The sequence below is a fragment of the Bolinopsis microptera genome, chromosome 5 (assembly GCF_026151205.1).
Source record: "Bolinopsis microptera isolate Bmic1 chromosome 5, MBARI_Bmic_1.0, whole genome shotgun sequence".
NCBI lineage: Eukaryota > Metazoa > Ctenophora > Tentaculata > Lobata > Bolinopsidae > Bolinopsis > Bolinopsis microptera.
This window is the reverse complement of record NC_087076.1, coordinates 19,133,319-19,146,654: the sequence shown is the minus strand read 5'-3', so window position 1 is coordinate 19,146,654 and position 13,336 is coordinate 19,133,319. Positions and strand designations below refer to the sequence as shown.

At 37.9% G+C, this 13,336-nt stretch overlaps 1 protein-coding gene across 1 annotated transcript; it reads left to right on the top strand.

Annotated features, from left to right (window-relative positions):
- The first annotated feature begins 2,746 nt into the window (after window positions 1–2,746).
- LOC134815064 (micronemal protein 4-like) lies at window positions 2,747–5,715 on the top strand. Its single transcript, XM_063823524.1, has one exon. It carries the CDS (start codon window positions 4,244–4,246, stop codon window positions 5,447–5,449), a length of 1,206 nt encoding a protein of 401 aa, XP_063679594.1. The 5' UTR covers window positions 2,747–4,243; the 3' UTR covers window positions 5,450–5,715.
- Window positions 5,716–13,336: the final 7,621 nt, after the last annotated feature.

Genomic DNA, 13,336 nt, shown 5'->3' with positions numbered 1-13,336 from the left:
ATTTTGCGTAAAATTCTAGCTTACCAAAGCTTTTAGAAACGATCATAACTTGACTTCTGAGGGTCAGTTTCCTATGATGTCTTGATCATTCGAGAAATAATCCTTCATACTACAATTCAGTCTAAAAAAGAAGTCCGAAAGAAGTTAAATTTTGTCGATAATCACGACGAAAGAGAAAAATTTGGATTATTGAACTTGAAGCCTTTGGCTGCTTCCCCTGAATTCCGGGATGAGTCCGCCTGACTATATTTTATTGCGTCAGTTAGAGGAGAAAGAGAGCTTTTATAAAATCTATAGTTTTCTATATGTTTCGCTATTGCCTGAAGAGCTGTGCACTTTAGTCTAAAGAATAATTTCAGAAAAAATTCACCGAAAAAAAATTACACATAAATCCCTTACTCCTTCGTAAATCTAACCAAGTATGGAATCGACCCTTTAGATAACGGCCTAAATTATGGGTTTTGAGGTACATCAACACAAAATTCTTAAATTAAGAAAAAGTTCAGACGATTGTCTACAGACTAGTTTTTGAATTTTGTAATTCCGATATTCAGAAGTAAAGTTATGACCCGTCGAAAAATATTGATTTCATCATAAAATACACATAAAATTTCAAACACGCCAATAATTCTGACACCCTGCTGTAGCATTCTCTTACATTCCACAAACTGAATCTTGATCCCTCCTGATCCTCCTCTATAAATCTTCAGTACTCGAGCCGGCTCCCACTGTCTCCCCCATTCTTTGTAAACAAGATCGCCTACGTCGAATTTATGGTCCTGGTGTAGTTGAGTATTAGCCATTTAATAAATAAGTTCATCAATGTGAAAATGCCTATAATTGGATTGTATCTCATGATGACAGATGTAGAGAAGTAATATTATATAGCATAACAGTAGTGTATAACACACCAGGGTCGCATCTTTCTCAGGGCTCCTCTTTCTCCTCCTCCTTTTCGCTGTATCTGACAAATCCATGTACACGTCCTGTTCTTAGCTAAGAAATGAACTAAGAATATACTAAGAAAAGAAAAATTACAATAAGAAAAGAAAATACTAAGCTAAGAAATGTTAGTCAATAAACCAGCAAAAGGCGTTACAACAAAATCGATACTTCATACCCACGGAGAGCACTGCTGACAGTCTAATAAATTGAGACCGAAGTTTATTATAAACTGCACCAAATGAAACTGAAAGGTTATAATATAAAGACGTAATAAATATAAATGATATCGGATTAACACATTGCATAAGGAGACCTCACACTATTATAATTACATGAAGTGATAGTCAACTGTGAAATTATGCCAGTGCTGGCGAATCAGAGCGGAAAATTTCTGTTGTGACTTCCGTTCTGATTCAGAACAATTTACCTGCCATGACAGTCTTACCGGCATTAATTAAGCCAGCAGACATTGTGTAGTCTATATAATTATAAACCTGTACTTTTAAAAGTACATTTTTCGTGAAACCTGTCCTTTTAAAAGTACATCATACAAAGATAATGAACTTTTAAAAGTACGTACTTTTAAAAGTACATCACTGTCTAGAATGATGTACTTTTAAAAGTACACCCAATTTACATCTCAATTAGAGGCAATTTATGATTTGTATGTCGCTCCACATTATTGCCTATTTATTGCATAATCGTTTAGGCAATATTAAAAAACCAAATTTGGGATCCATCAGAGTTGGAGAATTGGCTGGTGGTACCGAAAATTTACCATTTTTGAAAGTACCATTTTTGACCACCTTTGCCAACATCCTATAAATCTCTTGCTTTTGTTAACCATCTGGTCAGGGTGCTAAAATAATCAGCAGACCTTTTTTAACCTAATGCAAAAAACTGCATCAAAAAATATTTGTCACGAGACAAGTTAGGTCACTGTTTATGAACCGTACTTTTAAAAGTACGGTTCATAAACAGTGACCTAACTTGTCTCGTGACAAATATTTTTTGATGCACTTTTTTGCATTAGGTTAAAAAAGGCTTATGATACTACTCCAAATCTTTAGATAGTACTTTAAACCATATTGTATATGATACTGCTGAGCTGTAGCTGGCACATATTTAGAGCTTGCTTCTGTTCAGTTATATGGCTCCGATTCAGTTTACATTCGAATGTGATGAGTCAACTCCGTTTTTTTCAGGTAACTTTTAAAATGTTCTATATTTACTGAGAGCTTGGATTAGGTTAGAGAAACATTAGAATGAGAAAACTATTCAAAAAGGGTTGCTGTGCTGTATAGTTTCTAAAAGATACTATCTATAAAGGGCTTTCCTCTACTACTAGCATTACCGCAGTCAGATCTTTATCCCGGGCTCCCTCGAATACCCTTCTTATACCAAGAATATGGCTAGTTGTTGACCTACTCTCCCTAAATCCGTTCTGATTGATCCTTAGGATGTCTTCCATGGCAGGCTTGATCCTGTTCAGTATCATCTTATTGAGAGTCTTACTCACTATAGATGTCAGTGCAATACCTCTATAGTTATCTACTTTGGTCAAATTCCCTTTTTTTAGACCAGGCACGATGTTTAAGTGCGTCCATTGGTCAGGGACATCACCATTAACTAACCTCACCAGAACGGAACAAATAAACCATGTTTACAATGAGATAACATCACGTGATCGAATCACGTGTTTTTATAACAAAGCTAGAGATTAATGGGTAAGGAGACTGCTTTTCATGTGTGTGGGAGGACGGGTACGTTTAGAAACTTGTCAAGAATGTGTACAGTGTAGTGCGTAAACAACAATTCCAGAACATGTAAGACTATTGTCCCTCGATCCTTGAGTCTCTCCCGATCGGCAACAATTAACACAACACTCAGCAGCTCAATATGCAATAACAAATAAAATAATAAACCCTATAAAGGAACCAGGATGTATCACATTCTTTCCAGATTCATAGGTAGCGATCATAGCAGTCAGGCCCCACGTGATCAAATCTATATTAGTACTACTACTAGACAGGATTAAACTACCTGAACATTACCAGAAAACTAACAAAAACTGTTAGGCTCATAATGATCAGGGTATATATAATAGCATTGTCCGTGGAGAAAATTGGTTTCCAGGAATCCACTTTCACAAGCATTTCTTAACCCACTCTCACTCGCCTGTTGAGTGCTGAAGTAACCTTGTTGGCGAAAGACTTGACCACTAGACATAAAATTGACCACTAGACATACCATGGATTATGAAATTGTGCAGTAGGTGAAATCAGTGTTGTAACTGATTGTCACTTGTCAGATACTTGTCAAAAACGTCGTCGGATCTATAGTTATTGATTTGTGTTTTGCTTGTTATTGAACAATGGACCGCTTGTCGCGGCGCCGCGATTTTTGGCCAAAATAATCGCGATTTTCTTTTGTCCTTGTGTCCCTCCGAAGGATGTCGATATATGTGAGGTGTGGTCTTCCCCTTCGACGATGTCCTTGAAGGGGTTCAACTGAGTTGGCGGCCAGTTCCAGACTTCAAAGGAAATCTTGTGCCTCCGCAACACTATACTTATAAGATCAAGGTCGTCCTTACCCTCTAATATAAGGACACCCTCATAATGTAGTCGATTACGATTATGAATAGATAGGGCGCCAAGGTGTCTCCCTGCATCACACGGTAATCACACGAGCAAAAGTATCTGCATACATTCTTTGTATCAAACCTACAATCTCCTTGGGAATGCCATATGCCAGGAGGATCTTCATGAGGAGTCCACGGTGCACGCTGTCGAATGCCTTCTTGAAATCAATGAAGAGCATTTCCGCAGTCAGATCTTTATCCCGGGCTCCCTCGAATACCCTTCTTAGACCAAGAATATGGCTAGTTGTTGACCTACTCTCCCTAAATCCGTTATGATTGATCCTTAAGATGTCTTCCATGGCAGGCTTGATCCTGTTCTGTATCATCTTATTGAGAGTCTTACTCACTATAGCATAGTATAGATGTCAGTGCAATACCTCTATAGTTATCTACTTTGGTCAAATTCCCTTTTTTTAGAACAGGCACGATGTTTAAGTGCTTCCATTGGTCATTAACTATCCTCGCCAGAATGGAACAAATAAACCATGTTTACAATGAGATAACATCACGTGATCGAATCACGTGTTTTATAAAAAAGCTAGAGATTAATGGGTAAGGAGACTGCTTTTCATGTGTGTGGAATGACGGAGCATGACTACGGTATTTAAAGGACGGTCCTGTGGTCCGTACCTCACTTTTCAGCCTTAGTTCAGCACAATGGCGAGACTTTTCGTTTTTCTAGTGGCTATCGTAGCCGTCCTTGGACTCGTTGAAGGAGCAAAAGGAGACAAAAGGAGAAGAAGAGCTGCAGCGAGATGCGCCAAGAACGTCTTGAAGTTTGAGTCGTGTCTAAAAGAGGGATACAAATCAACAGCAGGGTGTATCTCTGGAGATGGGGAACTTAATAAAAAGGATATGAGGAAATGCAGAACGATCGAGAAACGGTTAAAGAAATGTGACTACTCTTGCGACAAAAAAGTTGAACCAGAGCCAGAGCCGGAACCACAACCAGAACCGCAGCCAGAACCACAACCAGAACCACAACCAGAACCACAACCAGAACCACAGCCAGAACCACAGCCAGAACCACAACCAGAACCACAACCAGAACCACAACCAGAACCACAACCAGAACCACAACCCGAACCACATCCAGAACCACAGCCAGAACCACAACCAGAACCACAGCCAGAGCCACTCCCATATGACTTGAATTGCAAAAGAGTTGGATTTGACTTTTATGGAGCTGACATCCGAAGTTTCAGCGCATCAAGCTTTGAAGCTTGTGCCATGGCATGTGTTAACGAACCCGGCTGCAAATCCATCACCATGAGGAACTCAGATTGTCTGCTGAAGAACAAGAAAAGTGGACAAAACGGCCCGTCAACCAACGCCGCTCGGACCAGCATGAACTTGGAGTGTGACAGGTCAGCTGTAGACAGTAGTTGCAAAAGAGACAACTTTGACTTCGATGGAGCAGACCTCAAAAGCTTTATATCAGAAAGCTTCGAGGACTGTGCTAGCCACTGCCGAGACACACCAGACTGTCAGTCCTTCACCCTCAAGAAATCTAACAACTACTGCTGGCTAAAGAACAAGCGAGGAGGACGGACTGGACCCAAACCCTCTGATGGTCAAATCAGTATGAACATCGACTGTGCTCCAAAACCAGGCTTTGTAGCTTCCGACAGATCATGTGCCATGGACGGTTTTGACTTCGTAGGTGCAGATTTGAGGAGCTTCAGAGCTGAGAGCTATGAGGCCTGTGCCATAGCGTGTAGTGATACAGCTGATTGCCAATCATACACTCTACAGAAGTCAGACAACTACTGCTGGTTGAAGAGGAAGAGAGGAGGAGAGAATGGACCCTCTAAAAACAACGCCAAGATCAGTAGGAACATGGAGTGTGAAACTTCACTATAAGAAAGTCTGACAACCACTGCTGGCTGAAGACGAAGGCTGGAGGACAAAACGGTCCAGGAGCTAACAGTGGTTTAATTAGTGCAAACATGATTTGTTAAAATACTTTATCTTCTTTGGTTTGAATTCTTTATCATACTTCTGTTATAGCATGGAATAAAATTAAGATTAGAGGCATTTTTAATAAGATTTGAAATAAATAAATGAAATGTTGAAAATGAAAGGATAATGATCTTGATTTTCACTTATAAACATTACGTAGCATTTTGATTTCAATTTTCGTGTTTTATTTTAGCTGCGTTTTTATCCACTGAAAGGAAATAATATAAAAATCATATAAACATTATCATATACAAATTTTATTAAAAAGATTTTATATGATAACAACTATAACAGGCAAAACAACAATTGAGTCAAACAGTGAAATTTCGGTCAAGGAAAAGGCAGAAAAGCTTCTCTTCAAAGATCATCCAAAATCTCTTTTTTTATTTTGATGATTTTCCGTTTATCAAAACTTTCTTTGGTAATCTAACTTTCAGACCTCAATACTAGGTCTTGTGGCTCGACACTTTCCACAGTGAGGGGTCGTTCACAAATTACGTAATCAGCCGAGTGGGGGGGGGGGGGTTTCCAAAGCTTACGGTTGATTACGGGGGGGGGGGGGTAAAAATTGCTAAAACATTGATTACGTAATATGTGAACGACCCCTGAACTCATTAATTGGTCATTCAAGAAAAATACTTGAACAGTTTTCAAGTATTAAACTACTAATAAATGACTCAAACATTTATTTCCACCAGTCATTACTTATTCTCGTAAATTTGTGCCTTAATCAGAACAGATAATTTTGTTAAAAATCGCATTCTCCCAAATTTCTGGACTACAATGCCGGCCCCCCTCCCCATGTGGGCTGCAAACATTTGTAGCACCATTGAACCAATCGGAGGGACATTAGGACGACTGTGCTAAATCAAGCTATTTTAACATACATGTTATTATATATAAAATATTGATTGTGGGACATGTTCGGTACTTGATCAATACATAAAAGCCGAAGATATTGTCAAGCATTAGACAATTCTAGCTATCAGTGCCCAGTTCAGTTCATGGTCAATTCTTCCTTTACCTTTAGTAAGCCTTACTACAAGGATGTGTGAATTAGCAATAGTTACCATGGTTACTGCAGATATTACATTCCTCTCAACACTAACCCCACAGTGAATTAGATATTACATTCCTCTCAACACTAACCTCACAGTGAATTAGATATTACATTCCTCTCAACACTAACCTCACAGTGAATTAGATATTACATTCCTCTCAACACTAACCTCACAGTGAATTAGATATTACATTCCTCTCAACACTAACCTCACAGTGAATTAGATATTACATTCCTCTCAACACTAACCTCACAGTGAATTAAATATTACATTCCTCTCAACACTAACCTCACAGTGAATTAGATATTACATTCCTCTCAACACTAACCTCACAGTGAATTAGATATTACATTCCTCTCAACACTAACCTCACAGTGAATTAGATATTACATTCCTCTCAACACTAACCTCACAGTGAATTAGATATTACATTCCTCTCAACACTAACCTCACAGTGAATTAGATATTACATTCCTCTCAACACTAACCCCACAGTGAATTAGATATTACATTCCTCTCAACACTAACCTCACAGTGAATTAGATATTACATTCCTCTCAACACTAACCTCACAGTGAATTAGATATTACATTCCTCTCAACACTAACCTCACAGTGAATTAGATATTACATTCCTCTCAACACTAACCCCACAGTGAATTAGATATTACATTCCTCTCAACACTAACCTCACAGTGAATTAGATATTACATTCCTCTCAACACTAACCTCACAGTGAATTAGATATTACATTCCTCTCAACACTAACCTCACAGTGAATTAGATATTACATTCCTCTCAACACTAACCTCACAGTAAATTAGATATTACATTCCTCTCAACACTAACCTCACAGTGAATTAGATATTACATTCCTCTCAACACTAACCTCACAGTGAATTAGATATTACATTCCTCTCAACACTAACCTCACAGTGAATTAGATATTACATTCCTCTCAACACTAACCTCACAGTGAATTAGATATTACATTCCTCTCAACACTAACCTCACAGTGAATTAGATATTACATTCCTCTCAACACTAACCCCACAGTGAATTAGATATTACATTCCTCTCAACACTAACCCCACAGTGAATTAGATATTACATTCCTCTCAACACTAACCTCACAGTGAATTAGATATTACATTCCTCTCAACACTAACCTTACAGTGAATTAGATATTACATTCCTCTCAACACTAACCTCACAGTGAATTAGATATTACATTCCTCTCAACACTAACCCCACAGTGAATTAGATATTACATTCCTCTCAACACTAACCCCACAGTGAATTAGATATTACATTCCTCTCAACACTAACCTCACAGTAAATTAGATATTACATTCCTCTCAACACTAACCTCACAGTAAATTAGATATTACATTCCTCTCAACACTAACCTCACAGTAAATTAGATATTACATTCCTCTCAACACTAACCCCACAGTGAATTAGATATTACATTCCTCTCAACACTAACCTCACAGTGAATTAGATATTACATTCCTCTCAACACTAACCTCACAGTGAATTAGATATTACATTCCTCTCAACACTAACCCCACAGTGAATTAGATATTACATTCCTCTCAACACTAACCTCACAGTGAATTAGATATTACATTCCTCTCAACACTAACCTCACAGTGAATTAGATATTACATTCCTCTCAACACTAACCTCACAGTGAATTAGATATTACATTCCTCTCAACACTAACCTCACAGTAAATTAGATATTACATTCCTCTCAACACTAACCTCACAGTGAATTAGATATTACATTCCTCTCAACACTAACCTCACAGTGAATTAGATATTACATTCCTCTCAACACTAACCTCACAGTGAATTAGATATTACATTCCTCTCAACACTAACCTCACAGTGAATTAGATATTACATTCCTCTCAACACTAACCTCACAGTGAATTAGATATTACATTCCTCTCAACACTAACCTCACAGTGAATTAGATATTACATTCCTCTCAACACTAACCTCACAGTGAATTAGATATTACATTCCTCTCAACACTAACCCCACAGTGAATTAGATATTACATTCCTCTCAACACTAACCCCACAGTGAATTAGATATTACATTCCTCTCAACACTAACCTCACAGTGAATTAGATATTACATTCCTCTCAACACTAACCTCACAGTGAATTAGATATTACATTCCTCTCAACACTAACCTCACAGTGAATTAGATATTACATTCCTCTCAACACTAACCTCACAGTGAATTAGATATTACATTCCTCTCAACACTAACCTCACAGTAAATGTAATCATAATACAACTCTCGTAGCACATACCCTCCTTCTGAGAATGTAGCTGCAGTAACCATGGTAACTATTGCTGTAGTAACCATGTTAACTGTAGTAACCATGTTAACTATAGTAACTATAGTAACTCAACTCTATGGTAAAATTAAGTAAAATTTAGTAACTATATTAATTAGTAATAATAATGACGATGCCTACCTGCCTGCCTAGGTCGATCCAGATGAAATCTGGAACGAGTTTCGTGTCAACGCTTCTCTCCATTTATCCCTATCACACATGAGTAAACGCAGCTGGTCAGGTTCCATTCCAGTGTCTTCAAGTAGGACGTCCGTAACTATATTTAGTAATAATAATGACGATAGTAACTATATTTAGTAATAATAATGACGATAGTAACTATATAATTTAGTAATAATAATGACGATAGTAACTTTAGTACTTTTTTTCCCCAGGTATCACCAGGTCACGGGAGAGCTCTCTCAGGACGAAACATGCAAAGCGCGATTTAGAAGCTATACTAGGTTAGTTACCATGACAACGCACTTTTACCAGGTTTCCTTATTTGTATCAATACCTTCTTTATGTGATGAAGTGTGTTTTTACTCGTGACTGTTGGGGTTAACTTTGTTTAGTACGAGAAATGTGTCAAGTGACTAGGGTAACAAGGAGTTCGAAGCGTTACTGACGTGGACAACTTGGAAAGGGATAAACTGTTTGGTTAAAATCACATTTCCAGTGTTCTAGAACATTCGGTAAATTGAGAGCAGTACGCCCCCTCCCCCCCCCCCCCCCCCCCCTCTCCCATATCAGCTTCAGAGATCTCCAATTCTAAATCGCTCCACTATATTAATACATGTACTGTATTTCCCAGTACTGTCGCCGCACATGTCCTAACACCTTAGGTGCTCGGTATACTTTAGACACGAAAAGGGAACAGACGGGGGGGGTAAAACGGTCATTAATGTGCATTAATGGGCATAAATGGGCATTAATGTGCATTAAATTTAATGTATAATATGTATATTTCAGCAAATTCTATAATACTGACATTAATGACCAGGTTTTTTTTGCAAATTTTGTAGTAGTTCGTGGTCATTTATGTGCATTATTTATCAGTATCAAGTATTACTACTGCAGGGTGGGCCAAAAGTCACTGGACATACGTTGTACGTTGGCCTTAATAGCTCCGCCGTGTTTTATATTTGAGAGGTGTTGCTTTGCAGATAGCATACTGTACCTTCTGGTTCGAGGATTCCGTCGTCAAAATTTTAAAATTCGAATATTTTAGACCACGCCCATTCAAAATTAAAACACCTATATTGTTTTTTCTGAACATGCTGGACGCCTGATTTTTTCAGAGACGGTAGATTATTAAATGTTGCATATGATCTGAAAAATGACGTGAAACGGATTTTGATTAGAAATAACGAAGTTATCAAGCATTGAGGGGCACTCAGAATCAAATTGTGGTCTGTTTGGAATGAGCGAGTTCATACTTTCGCACCGTTTTAACTACGAAAATGTAATGCGTGTTTTCGAATATAATACTAATAGGCAGGTTTATACTTTTGCATTTCAACTGCGATAGTAAAGTCCCGGCCGTAGGCATAAGGCACAGGTTACACTAGTTATTAATAAGGCTCCACTGCCAAATTACACATACATAATTCTGTACAAAGCAGTAATTAGGGCTTTAGGGGAGCTGTAAATGGAGAGAGAGAGTGAGAAAGAGAGAAAGTGTGAGAGACGAGAGTGACAAAAAGTGAGCTACTTTAATATCACATTAACAGTACAAAAACCATCAATTAAACCACTTACCACCGGCTGATTTAAAAAACGTTAATCATTTGGCATACCGAAAAAACCAACCCTGTAACTCTTGCCGTTTTCTTGATCAAGCCGTTCAGAAATTACTCACAGACAGACAGACAGACAGACAGACAGACAGACAGACAGACAGACAGACAGACAGACAGACAGACAGACAGACAGACAGACAGACAGACAGACAGACAGACAGACAGACAGACAGACAGACAGACAGACAGACAGACAGACAGACAGACAGACAGACAGACAGACAGACAGACAGACAGACAGACAGACAGACAGACAGACAGACAGACAGACAGACAGACAGACAGACAGACAGACAGACAGACAGACAAATGACTTCTGCTAAATGACTTCTGATGAGTCTAAATGTAAAAATTGAGCAAAGAGGATGACGGTCGTGGAGAGGCTATAAGTTATCTGCAAAGCCAAAAAATCACAATTTCTCCCATAACTTCAAAGGGAAGCATTTTAGGGTGTTTTGTTGTTCATAACTCATATATAAATGTGCTAGTTGCAGTTATTTTGCGCCCTTCAAAAAGTCACTAGCACATTCCTATCAAAATTTTAGAAAAATCAGTAAATATGAAAAACGAAAAATGTGCCTAAATTTGTTGTTTGGCTTTGAAGTCCAATAGATCTGAAGACAAATGAGGAAAAACATTTTAGAGGGCATAAAAAACTGCGCCAGAATTCAGAGAACAAGTTCATGTCAACCATCAAATCAATCCGATTTTCCCTGACTGACTTTTTGGTTAAAATAAGTCTGAAAAGGACAATTTCAACTTTTTGACTTTTTTTAATTTTAAAAAATTATAACACACCAGGCTTTTTAGATACGATATCAAGATTTTACACACACCTTGAAATAGATGTGAATAGACGGCGAGCAAAATTTCAACCCGATACCGCAAGAAATGATTAACTTATAGCCTCTCCATGAAACAAATTGTGTTTTTCCGAAAATTCCACTCTAACCAGAAAATGCTCGATTACAAAAATGGGTATTCTCAAAACGATTTTTTTTGGTGCGCTAGAAGGTCACTGAACTGCATATGAGGTCATTTGGTCTGGACGGCACAAACCACTGTTTTGGTGTATGCCCCCTTAATTAGTCCTTAGAGGAAGCAAATCCAATACCCCAGTCAAGGATCATCATGTTATCTAGTATTTTACTAACTTATACATCAGAGTCTTAACAATACTTAATACTTATACATTACAGTACTTTTTCTCTACTCTGAATCATATCAATCTCGGTTTCAGCCATATTATAGTCGCGATAAAGCACTTAAGCAGGAAAAGTGTTAGGAAGTCCCTACTTCAAGTGTGAGGAAGTCCCTACTTCATTCGATTCCCCTCTTTATCATTTCCTGAAATTTTCCTGTTACGTCCAACCCCAAGATTCCTCACATGTTTGGTTACACGGTACATTTTCTCTATTGAGATAAATGAAAGCAATGAGGCAGGAAAGGTGAAGCACCTCCTGATGATAGCATTGCCTGCCTTGACAATATTGCGAGGCATCACCGGCAAAAGTTTCAGCTTTATTCTATTGGCTTTGCAGATAAAAAATCACATTTTCTCCCATAACTTCAAAGAGAAGCATTTAAGGGTGTTTTGTTGTTCATAACTCATATATAAATGTGCTAGTTGCGGTTATTTTGCACCCTTCAAAAAGTCACTAGCACATTCCTATCAAAATTTTAGAAAAATCGGTAAATATTAAAACCGAAAAATGTGCCTAAATTTGTTGTTTGGCTTTGAGGTCCAATAGATCAGAAGGTGAATGAGTAAAAACATTTTTGAGGGCATCAAAAACTGCGCCAGAATTCAGAGAATAATTTGATGTCAAGCATCAAATAATCCGATCTTCCCTGACTGACTTTTTGTTAAAATAAGCCTGAAAAGGACAATTTTAGCTTTTTGACTTTAAAAATTCATAACACACCAGCCTTTTTAGATACGATATCAAGATTTTACACACACCTTGACATAGATGTGAACAAACGGCGAGCAAAATTTCAATCCGATACCGCAAGAAATGATTAACTTATAGCGTCTCAACCACAAAATAATTTTTTTCGAAAATTGCACTCTTAACCAGGAAATGCTCGATTACAAAAATGGGTATTCTCAAAATGATTTTTTTTGGTGTGGAAACGGTGCGCTAGAAGGTCACTGAACTGCATATGAGGTCATTTGGTCTGGACGGCACAAACCACTGTTTTGGTGTATGCCCCCTTAATTAGTCCTTAGAGGAAGCAAATCAAATACTCCAGTCAAGGATCATCATGTTATCTAGTATTTTACTAACTTATACATCAGAGTCTTAACAATACTTAATACTTATACATTACAGTACTTTTTCTCTACTCTGAATCATATCAATCTCGGTTTCAGCCATATTATAGTCGCGATAAAGCACTTAAGCAGGAAAAGTGTTAGGAAGTCCCTACTTCAAGTGTGAGGAAGTCCCTACTTCATTCGATTCCCCTCTTTATCATTTCCTGAAATTTTCCTGTTACGTCCAACCCCAAGATTCCTCACATGTTTGTTTACACGGTACATTTTCTCTATTGAGATAAATGAA